General features: G+C 41.9%; 2 protein-coding genes across 2 annotated transcripts in view; both read right to left on the bottom strand.

The window, feature by feature from the left end:
* pid1 (phosphotyrosine interaction domain containing 1) overlaps positions 1–21901 on the bottom strand; it is a 262313-nt gene that overhangs the window by 37457 nt on the left and 202955 nt on the right. The gene's annotated exons all lie outside the window — the stretch shown is intronic.
* dner (delta/notch-like EGF repeat containing) overlaps positions 1–21901 on the bottom strand; it is a 104371-nt gene that overhangs the window by 9552 nt on the left and 72918 nt on the right. The window contains exons 6-8 of the mRNA XM_079574075.1: positions 20361–20514; positions 16391–16504; positions 6944–7177 (exon numbers count right to left, since the gene is read on the bottom strand). Coding sequence (XP_079430201.1) covers positions 6944–7177; positions 16391–16504; positions 20361–20514 — 502 coding nt within the window. The remainder of the gene's footprint in view (positions 1–6943; positions 7178–16390; positions 16505–20360; positions 20515–21901) is intronic.

Raw genomic sequence — 21901 nt, forward strand, 5'->3', positions numbered from 1 at the left:
TTATTTTGACATTTTTAAACTCTGTATAGTTCCTTTAAAGGCACAGTACCCAGTTTTCAGTGGGTTACAAAACACACACTCTGATTCACATGAGCCAGGTCTGTGATGCTACCACGGAAAACAGAACGAAACAGTAGATAACGTACGCACCGTGAACTTTCTGGAATAAAAAACAATAACACAGTGGTGAATCTGAAACCGCTCCATGGTTTGACGTAGACGAGGAGGAGAGGAACAGAGCACGATAAGTCCTTCTGACTTTTGGAGGTTTAAGTAGGAGGTGTCAAGGAAGTTACCACAGGGATAAGGGGCTTGCGGCGGCCAAGCGTTCATAGCGCCGCCGCTTTTTGATCCTTTGATGTCGGCTCTTTCTATCATTGTGAGGCAGAATTCGTCAAGCGTTGGATTGTTCACCCACTAATAGGAAGCGTGAGCTGGGTTTAGACCGTCGTAAGACATGTTAGATTCACCCTACTGATGATGTGTGGTTGCTGTGTGATATTATGAAACCGCTCCCTGGATTAACATACAGAAGAGACGAGGAGGAGAGGAGCAGTGCACGGAAATGCTAACAACACTAATGCACTGCTTTATATTGTTTGGATAATCACATATCCCCTGTCGGTGTGGATGAATAAGGCACACTCTCCCACCTCAGACAGACAGGGCATCGTACAACAAAAGGTCGAATTCAGCTCAACGTTCATCCAATTACCAATGTGTGCACACCTGGTTATTTGGTCAGCAGCTTGTCCATGTGGGCGAGAGGGTCAAGAAAAGATGCAAGAGCTGGCAATGTACGGGTCACGATGCTACAGCACAAGAAGCAATGACCCACACACCCAGGCAAAAGCAATTAGTCTTAAGTCTCAGTGTTAAATGTAAAGCATCGCTATAACCTGGAGATGAAGTATAGGCTAAGAAAAACACATCAACAACCAGCGCGCAAACATAACTCACATACTAGCATTACAACATTAATCACAGCCTGTATTACATTACACATTTTTGAAAAGGCCCAAACAGCATTTAAAGGCCGATCTCACCGGCCCAGAGACTAGTTAGAGACTAGTTGGAGACTCGAGATGTCTCTGAGATGTCCCCTGGAGATAAGGCGAGTCTCCTGTGAAAACGGACAGGTTCAATGTCTGTGGAGACCACTCTGCATGGTCAAGTGGTTGTGTCGTGAACTCTATTTGTTGTCCTCAACTTGTGAGATGTTTTTGTGACGTTCCTGGAATGTTTCCAAGATCTCAAAGAGACTCCATACGACTGAGATCTCCTTGGTATCCGACAGGTCTCGGAGACATTGCGAGGATGTCACAGAAACGTCTCACAGGTTGAGGGCAACAAATAGTGTTCGCAACATTGCCACAGCAGCTTAAGACAGTGTAGACCTCTCGGAGACCATGCAGAGACTCCGCTGAAATCAAACCTGTTCATTTTTACCGAGACTACCTGGAGACTCGCCTTATCTCCAGGGGACATATCGGAGACATCTCCAACTAGTCTCTTGGCCGGTGAGTTATGGACCCTTTGTATGCGCAAAATGAGTCAGAGTTGCGGACACGTTGAGGAGACTAACCCTAACCCTAACCAGTCACGGCAATGTGACCGCAACACTTTTTCCTTTACCTCTGTTCATTTTTAGTTTTTTTCTTTAAAGGAATAGGCCACCGTTTTTACATACTAAGATATGTTCTTACCTCACTTTAGTCGTGTTAATATATCCCCGTCTGGTCTTTGTCCGTGCGCTCTGCCAGGCAAACGGAGCACATACGCAGCCTCTCCCACATGTCACATAGCTCCGAAAAAGCTCACGATAGAAGCTACCAAGCTCTTCCACGTGTTCCCTATTTAAATAAAGTTACGTGAAGTGTTTTCATGCGAAGTATATTTACACAGAAATGTAACGTGTCGATTTTATAAGCAAATAAAAAGGGGGACTATATTGTGAGGCGTAATGATACGAGGAGCACAGCGTCCGCGCAGTAACTCCTAAAGACTTCCCCCGCTCACTTCCGTCAATAACCTTTAGGAGTTACTGCGCGGACGTTTTGCTCCTCGTATCATTACGCCTCACAATATAGTCCCCCTCTTTATTTGCTTATAAAATCGACATGTTACATTTCTGGGTAAATATACTTCGCATGAAAACACTTCACGTAACTTTATTTAAATAGGGAACACGTGGAAGAGCTTGGTAGCTTCTATCGTGAGCTTTTTCGGAGCTATGTGACATGTGGGAGAGGCTGCGTATGTGCTCCGTTTGCGTGACAGAGCGCACGGACAAAGACCAGACGGGGATATATTAACTCGACTAAAGTGAGGTAAGAACATATCTTAGTATGTAAAAACGGTGGCCTATTCCTTTAACATTACATCCTAAAAATAATCTAAAAACTTCTGGAATGTTCTTGATGAGGAAATAACTTTACAACATAGTTAAAAGCTCCAAAAAGTCCATTCATTGGTCCATTAAGTTTGGAAACCCGTGGTAGTGATTGTATAAATTCTTTGCACTTCCAGCCCTCACAGCCAGCAATGTTTAATCTTCCGGATTACAGCAAAGTGGAGGAGGAATAACTGGACATATCAGCTCCACAGAGGCTCCCAGGGCATTTCTCATAAGCACGTCTGCGAGGTGGGATAGGGCAGACACTCTCTCCTCCTCAGACGGACACGGCATTTTGATGAGCCAGAGAAAAGGTCAGTCTCGGACCACTGCGGCGCACGCAAGAGCGAAGTGCCGGTGCCGAGTGTGCACTGTGTCTTCATTTATTACGTCCGTGTTGCTAATTGCACATCTCCAATATTCACGGGTCCCATTAGACGGTGCTGCGAGCACGGAGTCATTGGATTGGATGGGAGCATCTGCCCAGGCAGCAAAGTCACAGCGGAGAATTGATTAAAGCCACGTACACACATCGGGCAATTGCCTCGCCATGGCAACCAGACAACAGACGAGGAGAGGGAAATGAGGTGAGGTAAACAGCGGGGCGATGAAGACGCAGAAGGACAAAGGGACGGGCCGGAAACACTGGGTGAATAACTTATTCACAGTGGCTCCCAACCCTTTTCTCTCAGTGACCCTACTTCACTGCAGACCTAAACAACACTGACACCAAGTACTTTATTTTAAGCCAATTATAATATTATTATGTTATACATTATTATAGAACAATTATTAGGGCAGCACGATATAAAAAAATAGAGTTGTGAGATATTGTGATAGGCTATTACTGTGATATTTTACTAAACTTTTTCAACACAGTATTTATCATTCAATTTAAATGCAAATCACACGTAATCTGGACCATAACAAGGCTAAAAATGAAGCAAATTATAAGTTCCCTGTAGGGCTGCTGTGTGGAGTTTGCATGTGCATAGGTTTCCCTCCGGGTACTCCGGTTTCCCCTATCACTAAAATATGTACATAAAGAGATTCTTAATCTCAGTGGGACTTTCCTGGTTAAATAAAGGTCAAATAAAACAAAATATTAGGTATCACAAGAAGGCACAATATATCACAATACATCACATCACTAAAGTCTTCTTCTGACTGAAATCGACTTTTTTTTTTGCTAACTCAGCCAAAAACAAGCAATGCACTGAACTTGTAAATGTGTAAAAGTTCAGTTTTAGTTAAACATTTACCAAGTTTTAGTCTCGTTTTGGTCCTGATGTAGCCTGGTTTCACCAGACTCTCGCACTCATTGCGTTTTGTACAAGGGTCTGGATCTTCACAGTTGAGCCCTGTTATCAGGTGGAAGGGGTGAACCCGAGTGAGTGAAGCAGCTATCATAACTCTCCTTGTGTATTCCAAGGCTTCAATTTTAATTTCTGGATATTTGGGAGCCGATCCAGAACGGATTGAAGAGCTTCCATTCCTTTCGCATCCGCTGCCATTGCCAAACTACAACCAGCAAATGCGGCCGCCTCCCCCGCTCGCTGAATGGTAGGTAGAAAGTCAACCGATGTAAAGCGGCCACTGAGATCAGACCCAGACGTACATGTAGGGAAATTATAATTGACCGGAGTTTACGGATGGCTTCTTCTGACACAATTTGCTGAAAAACTAGTTACTTACGATTTGTGTTTGACTAGAATGTAATATATCGTATTGAAATGACTTAGTGAAGCAATATTGCACAGCAGTATCACATATTGCAGTATTAAGCAGCCCAAACAATAATCAGCATTCAATAGGGTGAATGTAGTGAGTGAGTGGTTGGTGGTGGTGGTCGTATCAACTCGTCTAAGCTCAGGCAAGAACATGTCTCAGTATGGAAAAGCGGTGGACTGTTCCTTTAAGCCTGCTCTTTGGCTTTCTACTAAAAGGTAGTCTGCTAAGTCCTGATGCCCAAGGACACTTGCCTGCAGATTGGATGTCAGGTTAGTTTTTTTAAGAATATGTTACCAAAAGGATGAAGACACAGCCACATACACTCACTCATTTGCCTTTTACATCCATCATGAGGCAGAATACTAATATTCAGAAAGGCAAAGACTGTGCAGTGTTTGACTCAGCTGCAGCATGAATGAACAAACCTCATAGTAATACCATCTCCCTTGTGTTCTGTTAATATAGCCACATATTTGCATCTTAATCAGACCAATGTTCAACTGGGACAATATGTTCAACAGCTGTGTCGTAGGCGTCTTCTCTGCATCGAGTTAGCAGCTTCTCAAAGATTTCCAAAGTGCTAATATATGCCAATACCAACTCACACAGAGGTCAGCGCTATAGCAGCTTCAAATATCCACTAATCAGAAAGTGGGAAAGGATCTGGGTAGTAGCAGATTGAGTGTGACCGCTGGTGAAGCTAATGCAGAGGGATCAGCAGTGTCATATTATGTTTATGGCCTATGGGGGAGAGCCATCCATCTCAGCTCTGCAGAAAAGTAATTGCAAGAAAATGCATAATGATAAGTCATCATTCCGGTCAATTGATTTTATCACAGAGGCATCAGCATGCACTGCACCATCACCCAGTGCAAGAAAACGCATCTTTGAGCCCGATTTTATCATCTATTCGGGGCTACAGAGTTGGACTGACAGTACTTTACATTTCAGCTCTTTGAATATCTGAATTTAGCATTTCGTTTATGTAATTATATTGTTCCATAACTTCTTGGTTCTTTTTAGAAAGTTGGACTAGGTCAATTTGAATTTACAAAGCGTCTTTGACGAGAGGCGAAAGATCTTCAACTCAAAAACACCCCAGTTCACAGGACAACTTTCTGAAAACGTATGTGTCTTTATGTGACACGCTTGGCCTACTAACACAAAAAGTCCTAATGATAATTTCCCTTTAAGAAATAAATAACAACTCAGTACAGTTGTATTAGTATTTTGATTTGTTCCTGTGTTTCTTGTGCTCGTTCTGGATTCGAGCTTCAATTCAATTCTTTCTACAACAAATTCAAAACAATTTTCAAGCTGAATAACGCAGTGTTATGTCTGCTTCATTGAAAATAAATATACTACATTCCACACAGTGTTTAAAGCAGTACTAAGTATCTCGTGCCCCTATAGAAGCCATAAGCGTCACTGCAGGTGTCGTAGCATGCTACAGTTTTTTACTCATTAATTATCCGTGAGAGTAAATACTACGCTGACGGAAAAGACAAAGGGAGAGAGGGATATTGTTCATCCAATTACACAATGGAGATAATCTTTTTCACTCAGACTTGGCTGTAAATACTGTTTAAGTGGCGGTAGCCCACAGCTAGCTTTCCCTGTTAGCCTGTTAGCTGCTTCTTCGTGATTCCATTAGTGTGTATCGGGGCCTCCAACCTGAAGGCAGCGAAGTTGCAATTGTGGTTTTCTGGCCAGAGACACCAGGGGGAGATGAAAGACCCCCCCAATAGATACAGACGGCATCTCGTCATAGAAGGGGGCGTGGCTTCGCCGAGGGGGAAAATAGAATCTTTAGAGAAACACAATTTTCCCCTCTTTTTAGCCATTTTCTGGTGGAATATCAACTTATTTATCACACATAAATAGAGTCAATGGTAAATCGGGCCCATATGGATATTTTGTCGCAACAGATTGTTCGGTAGAAGTGAAAAAACAGCAGTTGTAGCAAGCGCTAGCTAACCGTTAGCATTAGCCCGATGCTAACATGTAGCATCAAGTTAGCATTATTCATGTATTTATGGGCTGTTGAACCACTTTGCTCCTCCCCATGTCTTTGTATCATTATTTAGTAAAAAACTATATTCATAATTCAGCATTTGTTACAGTAGCTTTTGAACAATTAGAGAAAATTTAAATTGTTTCTAAATTGTTTTCCCCCTTAAAGCAGTACTAAGTAACTCTTCCCCCTAGAGGCCATAAGCGCAACTGCAGGTGTAGTAGCAAGTTACGATTTTTTAACTTTTTAATTGTCTTGGAGAGTAAATACTACGCTGACAGGAAAGGCGAAGGGAGAGAGGGTTACTGTGCATCCAATTATACAATGGAAATAATTTTTTTCACTCAAACTTGGCTGTAAATACTGTTTAAAGTGACGTTTGCCTGCAGTTAGCTTTGCCCGTTAGCATGTTAGCTTCTTTTTCGTGATTCCATTAGTGTGTATTGCTTTCTCCGGACCAGAGGCAGTCAAGTTGCAAACATGGTTTTCTGGTCAGAGACACCAGGGGGAGATGAAAGACCCTCCAATCATCACTTGTATTACCCCCACAGGGACAACGAAAAGAATTTATTAAGGTAAACACGTTACTTAGTACTGCTTTAACTGTTTTCAAAAATGACCATATATGGGCGATTCCAGAGATGCCGTCTGTATCTATAATCCCATTAACACTTGTATTACCCCCAGAGGGAAAGGATTTATTAAGGTAAACAAGTTACTTACACCTTTGAAGAATTCCATGAATAACTAATAATGATTTGCCTGTTGTAAATATAATAATAATGTAATAATATAATCAGCACCTGGGATGCAGAGACACCTGTAGCTGTTGCCCACGCTGCGGCAGACCCCGTGGGCGCAGGGGTTGAGTGCGCAGAAGTCCACCAGTTGAGCGCAGGTGGGACCAGTGAAGCCGGAGGGGCAACTGCAGCCGAAGCCCAGAGGCCCCGGCCCCTGGGGGTAACACGTCCCATTGTTATGGCACGGGCTGGAGGCACATGGGTCGACCTTCTGCTCACACGTGGGGCCCTGGAATCCTGGGACCAAAAAAAAACACAGGACATTTGTGACATTATCTTGATTCTTGTTTTGAGGTGAGATCATATGTATTGGTAGGATAAAGAAAGTGTGTTATACAGTAAATTAATATTATTGTATATGTTGATAACCCCTTTTTTGTTTGACTGTGTGAACAATTTCCGCCTGCAGCGTCTTTGTGACCTCCGAGGAGCCCGCGACCACACTTTGAGAACCACTGTTCCTTCCGATTAAAGCCTTGTCCGTCCTAATATGATTATGGCCTATTTGAAAGCCTTGAATGGGCAGAGCCAACATTTAATCAGGAAGGGAGCGATTTTTAGTCATAAAATGTAGAATTTCCACAGCCTCACAGAAACATAAGTGAGTTTTATGACGAATGCTCACTTATCTCCAAACTATTCTTGGCTGTGTCCCTGTCTAATCAAATTTCAAAGCAGAAAATGCATTCAGTGATTGGCACAAGATTGGCTTTTTTTCCTCTCCACCACATGCCTGTCTCTTCCCGGAGAGCAGCTTTCTCGCGCACCTCCTCTCATTAGCTTGTGCACCTCAGCATCCCTAACCCTCGCCGACTCTAAAAATAGCTCCTATCTCCTTCCACTGTCTTCACTTCCTCCCCTGAGATTCCTATTGTACCGTAAAATGCAAAAAAAAAAAAAAATCAGTCTCCATATTCAGCATGAACGGACACAGCGCGTACCTCTGGCGTGATGAATTGCGCGTAAGGTCGTGCTAACATCATTTACAGTAACGCCCCGCTAAATCCCACCGCTGACTGCACCCAACGTGCACAATCCATTGGGCTAATGAAGAGCTCTCCCACAAAGCGTGCATTGATCTGCGGGACTTTATTTCACGGCGCGGGCAGAGCATCCATCATTTGGGCGCTCACAGACAGGCCGCATCAGGGGAGCAGCGCTCGCAAAGATCTGGAGCTGTCCTAACCTCAGCTGAGGCAAAGATGAGAATTTGAAGAGCTTAAAGCCACACAGCGTAACATTTTATGTATAAGGACACCAAGTAGGCGAAAATAGAAATCCAAGTGTTTTTCATCACAGGTCCAACGAAATTGAGTTCCAGTGTTGGGTTATAGTCTTGAGCTGCTGCGACTGAGCGCGCCGCCTTTGTGGGCCAACCTGACCAGCATGTTTTTGCAGGAAACCAGAGTACTGCCTTCAGTGATCCTCTGAAACGTGGGTTTGTCCCTGTTTCAGAGCATGGTGTCCTGCACTGGTCAGCTCCACCTCCTCCTTCCTCTTCCTCCTGCCCAGCCATCCCCACTCCACAACAGTCTTTCACCATCATCTCTTCGTTTGTCCCTTTTTGTTTCCTGTAGCGCCTCTTGTGCTGCCTCCACTGTGCTGCAGGTGTGGGGGGCTCTTGGTGCCTCTTCAGTGTTTCAGAAGAAGTGTCTTTAGCTCAGAAGCTAGCTGTTTGTTTAAGTGGGTCCTTCATGGCTAGTCTCTGCAGTAAAAAAAATCCACCAAACCTCACAAAAACAACAAAGATGTACAAAAGTATCCAGTAAAACAATGTGGAACACAGAAACTACAAATGAAGTTTGCAGAAAAAGGCAAAAAAAAAAAAAAAAACGTGGCTGTACCAAGACAGAGGTGAGAAATACCACAGAGAACATCCATCTTCATTGTGACAAACATTTGGTCACATCCAAAATCTGAAGTTGTATATTGTACCAGCATCACTTATTGACAACCTGCATGAGGACTGTAAACTTAGCACCTCGATATTCTACTTTTTATAATCTGTTCTAATTTTTATTTTATATTTATTTCCTTATTGTTATAATTCTGCCCCTTAAGATTTTTGCTTTTACTTATTGTATATAAGATACTATTTAACTGTTTGCACATTTCTGTCTACTTTGCACACCCTGAGTGATCTTATTGAATGCCGAACGTATCTCCGTTGTGAGATCAATAAAGGATTATCTTATCTTATATTTCAAACATTGTGGTGCATATTCCATACTGTTCTACTTGTATAAGTCTAATTTTGCAAACACTGTCGCTTTTGCTTCGGCTTGCAAACAAAGCTTTTGCATAAATAATCTAATTTGTCTGTGTTGATTTGGAGTCTGCCACATCTCCCTGCTTGTGTTCAGACTAGTAGTAAGGATGAGCGAGACTTTGCTGTATGTGCATTTTAAAAATAGCATTTTTCTTTTCAATAAGCAACTGGAGTTAACGTGGGACTGTCCTGGCACTTACAGATATGCAGCCGTCTGTTCGCTGACAGACTGTTCAAGCAGCGATGAAAAGCACGTCACTTTGACAAAGTGGATTTTCAGTATTAATCTACCATAGAGCTCAGGATGGAGCGTAATAAATTTAACAATACAATGGATATCCGCCATGTTATGGGGCATCAGAAAACACTTTTCATATATTACACAACATAACTGTGAGTAATGGCTAATGGTTTATTGCAGTGGAATGTGCCAAGAATCTCAGAAATCAGCAGTTTTCTTGAGCTCTATCCATGATTTTCAGCCGCATGTTGCTTGTTCTGGATGTCATTTTGCAAATATTCAAATATGTATGGATTAAACAGTGAGGAGCTGTGCATTACGTAAGGGACAATGCACGACGAGGTGTCCATTATCAGAAATAACAGAACGACGCGGAGGCGTGAACTGTCCGACGCAAAGTACCATGTTCCCACAAACCATGTTCAACCACTGTTCATTGGGGACCTGTTTGATCCCGGCTCATTAGCCAAAAATGGCGCACCTACTGCTAAAAAAAAAAAAAATTCTAAAGTCGGTACTTCCGGGGTTGGCGTAGTTGCTGCGCCGTTAGCATTTATCTCCGCTAACCCGGAAGTACAGATTTTGGTAAATATTACTTTTATAGCAGTACGTTCAGCATTTTTGGCTAATGGGCCTGATAAATAAGTATGTTCAGCAACTCTCTGTTGAGTTTCAGAAATATTGATTGTGGTATTAAAGAGATTAAATCTTTTTGTAGTTGCTCGCACATCTGCGAACCCGGAACTGGTGCTAGACTATAGTTAATGAGGCATTAAACAGTTTTAACGCACAACGCAGAGTCCACAACATTACAGTTACAGTTGTTTATCCACTTGTACACATGGTCTCAAAAACTGTAAAAGTAATTTTTGCCATTTTTTAAGGAACAGGCCACTGTTTTTCCATACTGAGACATGTTCTTACCTGAGCTTAGACAAGTTGATACGTACCTGTCTGGTCTTTACCCGTGGAAGAGCGTGGTCGCTTCTAACTTTACCCCGTTTGGAGCGATAGGAATACATTGGGAGAGGCCAAATGCTACAACATCTTTGATCTTTTTGCGTTAGTGAGGGCACACAGTTCTTCCGTACTGTGATATGTTCTTACCTGAGCTTAGACGATTTTATACGTACCTGTCTGGTCTTTGTGCGTACCCATGGAAGAGCGTGGTAGCTTCCAATCCCCTTTTGGAGCTATAGGAATACATTGGGAGAGGCCAAATACTAACAACATCTTTGGTCGTTTTGCGTGACTGAGCGCACGCGCAATGACCAGACAGGTACGCATCAACTCGCCTAAGCTCAGGCAAGAACATATCACAGTATGGAAAAATGGTGGCCTGTTCCTTCCTGTTCAGTGTATTTTTCCTATAGCCGTTAACAATCGCCATCAAACATCACAAATTACAAAAGATCCATATGTCTGTGGCTGTTGACTGACGCTGATAGTTATTTAGATTACTCCGAGTGCCTTCCCACCTTCACCAACTTTGACTAAAAACTTTTATTACAAAATGTCTTCTTTCTAACCCTGTAGCTCCTTCTAGATGCTCATCTTTTTGTGAGCATCTTCAAGTTGCGACTGATTGTAGCAACAACAGCGCTGAGACAGACACAAACTGTCCAACTCGGGTACTTAAAGATTTATCAAGAGGTCTGGAGATAACATGCAGCAAAGACGGATGCATACGGTCTGTGGTTTTTGAAGGCTGCATAACAAATCCATCTCCTGTGATCTGTGAGTGCGCATCACCGGTGACAGCAGAAGAACTCATGACAGACACCGTTCTAACAGTCGCAGTGGAAAGTACGCATATAAAAGACATGCCTCTGGATGAGAAAGTGACAGTTTTTCATTAGAAAGAAGCGAGCGGGGCCAAAGAGTGAAGGGTGGTCCGGTGGGACGCGCATCAACAGCACGTCTCTGTCACCGCTGTGGAGCTCGCGGCTGAGAGACGATTTACTTAGGACATGTTATGCTCTCTAATGCAGTGTCAAGTACCTCAGTCGTCCAGGAGGTAGTCATTGTAGTGAAGCTTTGAATCGTCGACCGGAATGAGTTGATTGAGACTGACAACCAGAAGACTTTGTTTGTTTGTTGCCTTTATTTAACCAGTCCCACTGAGATTTTGGACGTTCTGTTTCAGGAAATCCTGGCCTCACGCTCTATTGTACATATTGTTAGAGAAACGGGGAGGAAACCTACACAGAAGCGGAGGACATGTGGAGTAGGGTGGTTTCTTTTTCCTCTACAGTCTCTGAAGTGCTCCCACTCGTCTTTTAGCCCACCCCCTAGTAAGGAAGGCTATTTAAGACACCTGTTTCCAATATGGCGTCCTCTCTTGCTGCTGCTATCTGGGTGCCTTCTGCATGTCTCCAATCCTGGCGTTAAGTGCTGGCTCTAGCTCACAATGGCGTCCCGTATGCTACATGGTTCGACTGGTGGCCGTCATTTCCTAATGATGCTCAGGGTCCTGTGAACCGTCACCTGCTGCTATTTTGTTTATATTAGTTAATATTTGTTCATTCTAATATATGACGTCATAGCGCTAAGCATTATTGGATTAGCAGCAATTGTAAAGTAATGGAGATTTTAAAAGTTAAAATACTGGAGTTATTGTTCACATTAAAACACTTGGACACCACAGTGTGTCAGATTTACCAGCAGTGGCTCAGCAGCTAATGAAGTTGTTCCATGGCTATTTTCTCCACTTTTACTGTTTTTAGATAATGTTAGTCAATGGAAATGTATGCTAACAGCTGCAAAGATGGCGGATCTCCATGGTAACTGTAGAATTTCCTGAACTCTATAGTGGTTTTAAACTGTAGGAATCTTCAAATTTTAGATTATCTCAAATAAAAGGTCTTTCAAATTAAACTGTTTAACTCTTGTAGATTAATAAATTCATATATTTCTTAATTTAGCGTCCTGCTTTAACTTCTTACGTTTCAGCCAATCCTCAAGATTCCACTCCAAATTCATTTTCAATAAACTGCATTAAATTGGAAGTCAACGTGTCCTTTTTTTACCTTGTGTTCTTTTTATCTGTAATCTCAATATACCACACATGCAAACTCCACACCAGTGTTCAATTGGATTATGATTTACTGGGACTTTAGATCTGCTCTACAGGCCAGGTTCCCAAGATTTGATGGCGAGCAATGAAGGAGGCCTGGCCTAAAGAACCTAAAGAACTCTGCAGCCCGCAAATCTCTCACCCTACTGTCTCTCTCCTCGCCCCACGCACACTCAAATCTTCACAAACTCTCACTTAATCCCCCTGGACAATATCCGTAAAACCCAGTCATGGGTTCCCTTCTTTAAAATATGGGCGGAGTTGGGTTTTGATTTGGTTTGTGAGGAATCTATATCGCAGACCTTTATATGTGATATTGCTAATTTCTATAGTGTTTTGTGTTTATGAATTGAGCTCATTGATCTTATTGCTTGAATGGCTATCAGTCATTTGATTGTTTCTATTATTCACTGTAAAGATTTTGCACTGCAACCTTTCTATGTCATTTACTATTCAATATATGGTACCAGCAAAGTGTCCCTTTTTCATTTTGATTAAGCTTTTATTAGTTGACAAATATATCTGGAGAAGTCATAGTTTTATTCTTATTAACTACTTTGAATTTTGTTTAAGTGTAATTGTAGTCAGCAAAAATGTGACTGAAATTATAATGAAAATAACACTGGTGGTACCTCTCGTGTCAGGTTAGAGCACCACCAACCATTGCAAAATTATGGCCAATTGTAAAATTTATTGTAAAATTATATATCTATTCGGCTCTAAAGTTTACAATTGTTATAGAAAAAAATAAAAGGTAAGTCAAATGTAATGCTTTTTAATGCACAAATACTATATTTTAATGCCAAATTTGTTTTTTTTTAAAGATTTGCCAACATTTCATCAAAGAGGAAAGACGATTGGTCGAAAAGGGCAACTGCAGCTGACTATGTTTTAGATCAGACTTTTGGTATTTTCTATGCCCTTTAACAGTAAAAATTGTTGAGCAATGTCATAATTTTCCCCAAAAATTAGCTTTAATGCCAGTTTTAATCCAATTCAATGCTTTTTTTAATGACATTTAAGGCCTTGATTTTGGCACAATTAATTAAATTACCTTATAATGCCCTGTGGGAACCCTGAAAAGTAATTCAGCTCTAACATTCTGCGCTCACACAAAAGTTGTGATCCAGTTGTGATCAATGCCCTGGAGTGAGGCTCTATGTCTAAAAGCAACGGCTGCTTCACACTTTACATTCACTTTCTTCAACTTCTGTTCTCGGAGTTATTTTTTTCCTTCGCAACAGAAAAGTACAGTCAGGTGTTGAAGAGCGTGTGAAACCTCCACATCACGATCTCAGCCCACAGTAGGGAGATGGCGCCGGCAACAAAGCAACAACACTGTGCCAGCGCTTTATTTCCATCTGCTGTTTAGCTATTTATGCACCATTGTTTCTCTTCCCAGAACACTGACTGTACGCAGCTCTTACACAGTACAATGCTGTCGGTGTATGTTTTTGTGGAAAAAAACTGCAGTCGAAGTTTTGTGACCACATTCCCCCCTCGAGAGATGGATGCAGGGCGCTGAGGCTACGAAGACTAATTAGAAGACGAGAGGGAAGGTTTAAATTAAGCATCGTGCTGGCACAGATATGGTTCAACGCCCGGCACGGGGAACAGTGTTGAGAAACGTGCTCAGGCCTGACGCTACTCAGAATAAGTGTGTTCTTAAAGGTCTTTCAGGTGGAGTGCACAAGATTTATTTTCCCCATCACACAACAGATAACATGTATATTTTCAACAGAGTGTCCTGGCTTGCTTTGTGAATCCCAGTATGATACTTAATGTCAAACAAGCATTCAGTACAGTCATTGGAACAACTTTTGATCATAGGTCTCTACTAGCTAGAGACCTCTGGCAAAATCTAAATTGCCTAAAAAGAGAAGATGTCGTTATGTACCAGAGTTATATGACATTTTGGTGAAATGTGCTGCACCTCATAAGCTGACAACAGAAGCCACAGAAGCGACATCCGCTGCTCCAGTTGTTTTTCTTTTAATGAGGGATTAGCAGAGTCTCGAACAAGATTTCGTGACAGTCACAGAGTTACTGATGGACCGACACTGGCAGCATGTTGAGAACATTACATTGGAACTTCACTGGATGATACTGTGTTCATAACGGTATGTGTTATTGTCTCCAAAATAATGACTATAACTAAATTAAAATGGCACAAGACTTGAACTAACCTGCATAGAAATAATAGTTGGCCGGTCTTTTACCTAAATTGTAGTTATGTTGCTTTCATTTAACATTAGTCATTAGCTAATGTTAAAGCAGTACAAAGTAACTCACGCCCATAGAGGCTATTGCGCCTCCACAGGTGTTGTAGCATGTTGCTGTTTTTTACTCATTAATCCGTGATAGTAAATACTGCGCTGACAGAAAAGACAAAGGGAGAGAGGGATGTTGTACATTCATTCACACAATGGAGATAATTGTTTTCAATTAAACTTGGCTGTAAAAACTGTCTAAATGGCGTTAGCTCGCAGTTAGCTTTGCCCGTTAGCCTGTTAGCTTCTGCTTCGTGATTCCATTAGTGTGTATTGGGGCCTCCGACCCAGTGCAGGCAAAGTTGTAGTTGTGGATTTCTGGCTTGAGACACCAGGGGGAGATGAAAGACCCTCCAATCATCCCATTAGCACTTGTATAACCCCCAGAGGGACTACGGAAAGGATTTATTAAGGTAAACAAGTTACTTAGTACTGCTTCAAAGCTACTGTAGCTAACATTAGCTAATGTTAAAGCTGAGATAAAAAAAATTAAATCTCCAGTGAGTCTGCAAGATACCGCTAATTCCACATAAGAAAAAGCAGAAGATTGGCGACCATCAGAAAGTCAAGTCTTAAAGCAGTTCTAAGTAACTCTTGCCCCTAGAGGCCATAAGCGCAACTGCAGGTGTCGTAGCAAGTTGCAATTTTTTAACGTATTAATTGTCTCGGAGAGTAAATACTACGCTGACAGAAAAGACGAAGAGAGAGAGGAATTGTACATCCAATTATACAATGGAAATATTTTTTTTCACTCAAACTTGGCTGTAAATACTGTTTAAAGTGACGCCAGCCCGCAGCTAATTTTGCCCGTTAGCATGTTAGCTTCTTCTTTGTGATTTTATTAGTGTGTATTGGTGGCTCCGGTCCGGTGGCAGGGCAAGCAAGTTGCAAGCATGGTTTTCTGGCCAGAGACACCAGGGGGAGATGAAAGACCCTCCAATCATCCCATAAACACTTGCATTACCCCCACAGGGACTACGAAAAGGATTTATTAAGGTAAACACGTTACTTAGTACTGCTTTAACCCCACTGAGAATCTTTGGGATGTGCTGGAGAAGGCTTTGTGCAGGGGTCACACTCTCCCCTCATCAACACAAGATCTTGGTGAAAAGTTACCACAACACTGGATCTTATGACATTGCAGAAGCTTATTGAAATGCCACACTCTTTTTTTGTTCAGGCTCTATATCTACCTAATGATCAGTGCAGTAACTGAAGTTGCTCTTCTCACATTAGATGTCTTCATAGTACAGTCTGAACTGGCTGTTGTGGCTTGTAACATATTAATTCAGTGCATGTTTGACCGAGCGCTTGAACATATCTCCTCGCACTACACACCCTCTGTGCTGTTTCTGCTCCCTTAAAGCCTCTATCAGCATTCACTGCCACCAGCACCCCCGAGCCGCCTGTGCATTCAAAATGACCCAACATCTTCACATCTACTTTTACGTGTTTGCCCATGAAACGCTGGCGGCAAGCTGTTTCCAAACGGAATAACTGGCAGCGCTGGCATTAAAATTCAGCTACATGAGGTGCAAAAAGACCATTTATTTTTGGCAGCGGTAAACGTGGTGCGGTGATTGGCTCGTAATACCTTCGGGACAGTAGCACCTGGGCCCGGCCAAGCTGCTGAAACATGTGGCTCCGTTCTTGCAGGGCTGGGAGAGGCAGTGGTCCACCAAGAGCTGGCAACGCTCGCCTTCAAAACCTGAAAACACAAAAGCGAGGGATGAAAACAGCGCTAATGATGATGAGGGAGGAGTAGACCGGGATCAAAACAAAACAGACTCTCTGGAAAATGGATTTAATGCGGTGAAGTCTAGAGCTGTAATGTAATGCTTTTGAATACCTTTTTAATGCCAAAATACAATATATTGAAAGTCACAAATGCAACAGATTTATGCGTTGGTTTATTATTTCTAAAGACTTGAAAACATTTAATGACTAGACGAATGACGGGAAAGCAATTTAGACACAACAGGTTGCCCTAGAGCAAGGTTTGTGTAAATGTCATTACTTTCAAAGAAGTGTGGAATTAATTACTGTTGGATATTTTTTTTATTGTCATTTCAGGCTTTAATTTTATAGGATGACATGGTAGAAAAATAAAATCACAATTATCATAGAGCCTTTATTTTTACCTTACCTTTAGGTGCATTATGCAATATTTTATGTGGAAAAAAAAGTTTATGTTAATGAATGTTTGACCTTGTAGTGACCCAGCAGCTGTACGAGTGGTACAGAAACCACAGTGGTTTCTAGGACGCTCCAGGATCAATTGTTTTGTGGGTTTTCTGATGAGAGGGTCCATCAACAGTGGAAACCTTGCAAACCTTCCAAATAATTGATCCTGAAGCATCCTACAGACCACTGTGATGGAAAGTAAAGGCGCCATGCTGACCACCCATACAGCTACTGGGCCACTACAAGGTCACTACAAATATGCACTAACATAAACTTATATTTTCGCATAAAATGTTGCATTATGCACCTTTAAATAAAGGTTAAAAAAAAAGTCTCTAAGATAATTGTAATTTTCTTTTTCTACCATGTCACCAAATCCCTTCCTTTATTTGCTTCCTTTCTTGCTTTTGAAGTCATTCATTAAAATTGGAGTCATTCTATAAAATGAAAGCCTACAATGACAATAAAAAACATCCAACAGTAATTAATTCCACACTTCTTTGAAAGGAAGGACATTTACACAAACCTTGCTCAGGGGCAACCTGTTGTGTCCAGTTTGCTTTCCCGTCATTCGTCTAGTCATTAAAGTCTTTAGAAATAATAAACCAACGCATAAATCTGTTGCATATGCGGCTTCCAATATATTGTATTTGGCACTAAAAGGGTATTCAAAAGCATTACATTAGGTCAAAGGTAAAATATGCACTAATACAAACTTTTTCCCCAGCATAAAATACTGCGAAATGCACCTTTAAATAAGGAAAGTCCCACTGAGATTAAGAACCTCTTCTACAGGGGAGTCCTGGCCTCAGAAGGGTACCTTTTGTACATGTTTTTAGAGATAGGGCAAACCGGAGTGCCCGGAGGAAACCTACAGAGACACGGGGAGAAAATGCAAACTCCACACAGAAAGGTGTCCAGGTGGGAATCGAACTCCGGACCTTCTTGCTGTGAGGCACGAGCACTAACTGCTGCACCACCGTGTCTTCCCAAAGCCATTGTAATCTCTGCTATAAATTGTGAGGCTAAATCTACGGCAAACCAGGAATATAGCTACGTGGTTAGTGGACGGTCGGTGAATTCAACAAACATTTTAACAGACTCTAAAACAGCGCAGTGTTGTCGAAAGATGTTTGATATGGTTCTGGCTGGTGCTTGATCCAATTAATATTGAATTTTCTCTTCAGCAAGTGCCTCATCTTCGCCTGAATGGTAACGGATCTGACCATCTGCTTCTTTTCAAGTAGATAATGAGGTTGATTCATAAAAAAATCACTTGAAATATCTCTTTCAGTTTCCCTTTTTTGTTTTTGTATGGGCCAGTTTTTAACCTTTCATTCACTAAATGGAAGCAATAGACATGGCTGACATTTAGCTCTCCAAGGCCCTCATCCGGAGTGGCTGCCATGAAATGCATCTGAAAATATCAAAGGTGCGACCCACTTTTGTTCCCAAACAGAGCGCCACACATTTCTACCCTCACGCCGCTCTGATCTGCCTAACGAAGAGCGCACCGAGGCCTCAGATATGTTAATGATGAGTTCCACTGGGGAGAGCAAGGCTTTCAAACCTTGTGCTGACACACTGGAATCAGAGAGGCGGTCTTGGCTATATATTACTAATAATACTAGTTGACAGATATTTGCGTCATCGAAAGTTCAAACCACAGATAAATGAAAGATGAAGCCGATCCCTATCTAAATGTACGGGATGTGGATTTCATGTATGTAATTCCTCATTCCCGAAATACATGTTGGCCCACTTGCACATGCGCAGCAAGCCTAAAACAAGTTTGAACGATCGGACATTGGGACGTGGTTGGGATGAGCTACAACTGTAGAAATATTTGTGTGAATCACAGTCTAAAAGCATCTCAATTGATCATATTGGGTCATGCTGTAAAGCCATACCAGCTCTGTAGTACAGTCATGACTTAATAATAAATAAATAGGCTAACCGCAACACATTGCTAATGCTAATGCTAAATGCTAAATATTTGTGTGAGGCGAAATCACAGTCTAAAACCATCTTAATTATCATATTAGGTCATGCTATGCGGACATACCATCATTCAATAAATAAATAGGCTAATCGCAACACATTGCTAATGCTAACGCAGCTAGAACTAGCGTCCACAGCAGCTTATGAGGGTCTGCACCTAGACAAAACGTCATTATTTTTAGGAAAGACTTACATTTGCTGTGCACACATGTGGCCTTTAGAGGAGAGTCCATAGATATAGTATTTGGAGATAGATTAATACCTATTCAGCCCCATTCATAGAAAAGGTCCTGAGTCCTGTGTGAACCTTAATGGCCGCTCAGACTCCTCCGACGCAGCCTGTTCCTTAAAAGGGCAAAAAGGCGGGAAGAGCTTGATTAACAGGCTCTGGAGCACTGAAAATGCTTCCAATTTTCTGGCTGATAAACAAAAACCAGCATGGTTAAAAATAGTTCACCTACCCCAGCGTTGTCATATGGGTCATAGCGATTTTTAGAAAAAGAAAAACTCTTTGGAGCCAGGCTTTTAAGCCGTTCTTGGGAGGTCGGAAGTCTCATTAGGATCAATGCTTCCCAGTCTCTTGGAGTCGCCCCTGGCCACCAGGGGTTGGTATTACAGCAATGTCAGCTCCCCACCATACGGACCATAGAGAAGCACGTTCCTTGCCCATCCGGAGAGTCAGACTGGCAGCTGTATTCAGGAGTGCTGAACTACCTCCTTTTGTCTGTGCATAGGTATCCATGTGAGCTCCCGATTACAGCTGTTTGACTCGATTCTACTTGAGTTCAGACAACTCTTCTACTCTAAATGCGACATGGAAGCACTGCTAAGGTAAGTCTCCCTCCTCAGTCAGAGGATTTATAAGCTGCTGTGGACATTAGCACTAGCATTAGCTGTGTTAGCATTAGCTGTGCTAGCATTAGCGATGTGTTGCGATAAGCCAATTTATTTATTTATTGAATGATGGTATGGCCACATAGCATAATTAATAATTAAGATGCTTTTCGCCTCACACAAATATTTTTACAGTTCTGGCTCATTTACAATGATGTCCCAACAGCTGTGCATGCACAAAGTGACCAAACACGCATTTTGGAAATTAATTTATGTGGTTTCTCCATCATTAACAAATCAAAAGAGGAGTTTTAGTGACGACAAGTTGCGTTTCTGACCCCAGAAAAACAGGAAACTTAACCTTAGCATTTGTCTCAGATGCGGCACTTTTGATTTTCTGAAGTAAAATCTTAAAAGGTTTGTACAGGAATAATAATTAACCAGGCTTTGGCATCAACCAAATGTGGATCTTAAACGCACTAGGCCACAGAATAAAAATGCAAACATTACAAATTGATCTCTTTGGTGTTGATAGGGGAACACACCTGGGGGGCAGGAGCAGGTGAAGTTGCGCCCCTGGGCCCCCTGTCTCACGTCGGAGCAGGTGGCGTTGTTTCGACACGGCCTGTGGTGGCAGGCGTCGAACTCCTCGCAGAAGATGCCGGTGTAGCTGTCGTCGCAGTCACAGAAGAAAGTGCTCTGAGCAGAACAAAGAAAACACGCGTCAGGTCAAGAGTCAATGATAAAAATAAAAATGAGTCGTTTTGTAATGAAACGTCTTTTGATTTGCTGGTCCAGAGGCGTCACAACTGCTGCCGTTACGACTATCCCCCAAATCGACACAAAGAAACACATGTATGCTTAACATTGGATTCCCATTCAGTGATTACTCTTTTTATGCTAAAGCTGTCTGCTAATGTTACTAATCGTGATTAATCAGTTACTGAAATGATTTGTTATTAACACTTGCTTTAATTATCTTTATCTGGAGCATAAATGCACAAACATGACACTGCTGAGAAAAGAAGAACCAACTAAAAACATGGGGCAGAACCAGTAATTGTGAAGCGAAGTAGTGAAATCTACACTTTTTTTATTTGGAAATGTCAGGATCTATAAATTCAAAAGAAAAAATATGCTGCAGCCTAAACTTTCCATGTGAGATTCAAACTCAGAATCTTTTGGTTGGGAATACATTGCTGACACCACCAGACAGATAGGGCTTTTCCAGCAAGGTGTTGGTTCTGGGCTGGTTCAGAGCTGGTTCAGAGCTGGTTCAGAGCTGGTTCTGGTGCCGGGTTGGTTCCATACTGACTTGGTTTTCCACCAAAATGAGAGCTGTGCCTATTGTCATAGCAACGCTTTGGGAAGTCAACATCAAAAATGGATAGTAACATCTTACTACAGCCACTTCTGGTTATAAAATACAGAAAAATAAGTTTATGTTTCAGTCACAGCAGCCGTTAACATTTTGATTTCTTCTTTCTAACTCTTGTTTTAGCTAAAGAGCATAAAGCAAAACAACAGTTTCCTCCACAGAGACTGTTTTGGCTTCTCCAGGAAGTTATAAGCACAAACTAACTAATATTGATTGTTTGTTGGAGGAGAGAGCCACGCCCCCAGCTGCTGACAGAATAAAGAATAAAGAATAGAATAAAAGAACCGGTTCTGAAACTGGAACTGGCCCAGAACCAGCACGGTGGAAAAGAGCTATGAATGTTGCTCCACTTACAGTATTACTATTAAAGATATGGGTTTTTCTAAGCCCAATGCCAGTTTTTAGGGACTTTTATTGGCTGATGCTGATCTGCACGGCCGATATTTTTCGACGATTTTTCCAAATGTCTCGTCTATAATCCTGTGTGTGATGCTTCTAAACTGTAAAATGTGTCAGTGTTGAACTGTGACAGCAGGGGGCGCTTTATTAAAGCAGTACTAAGTAACTCTTCCCCCTAGAGGCCATAAGCGCAACTGCAGGTGTAGTAGCAAGTTACGATTTTTTAATTTATTAATTGTCTTGGAGAGTAAATACTACGCTGACAGGAAAGGCGAAGGGAGAGAGGGTTACTGTGCAACCAATTATACA

Source organism: Gobius niger, assembly GCF_951799975.1.
Source record: "Gobius niger genome assembly, chromosome: 1".
Taxonomy (NCBI): Eukaryota; Metazoa; Chordata; class Actinopteri; order Gobiiformes; family Gobiidae; genus Gobius; species Gobius niger.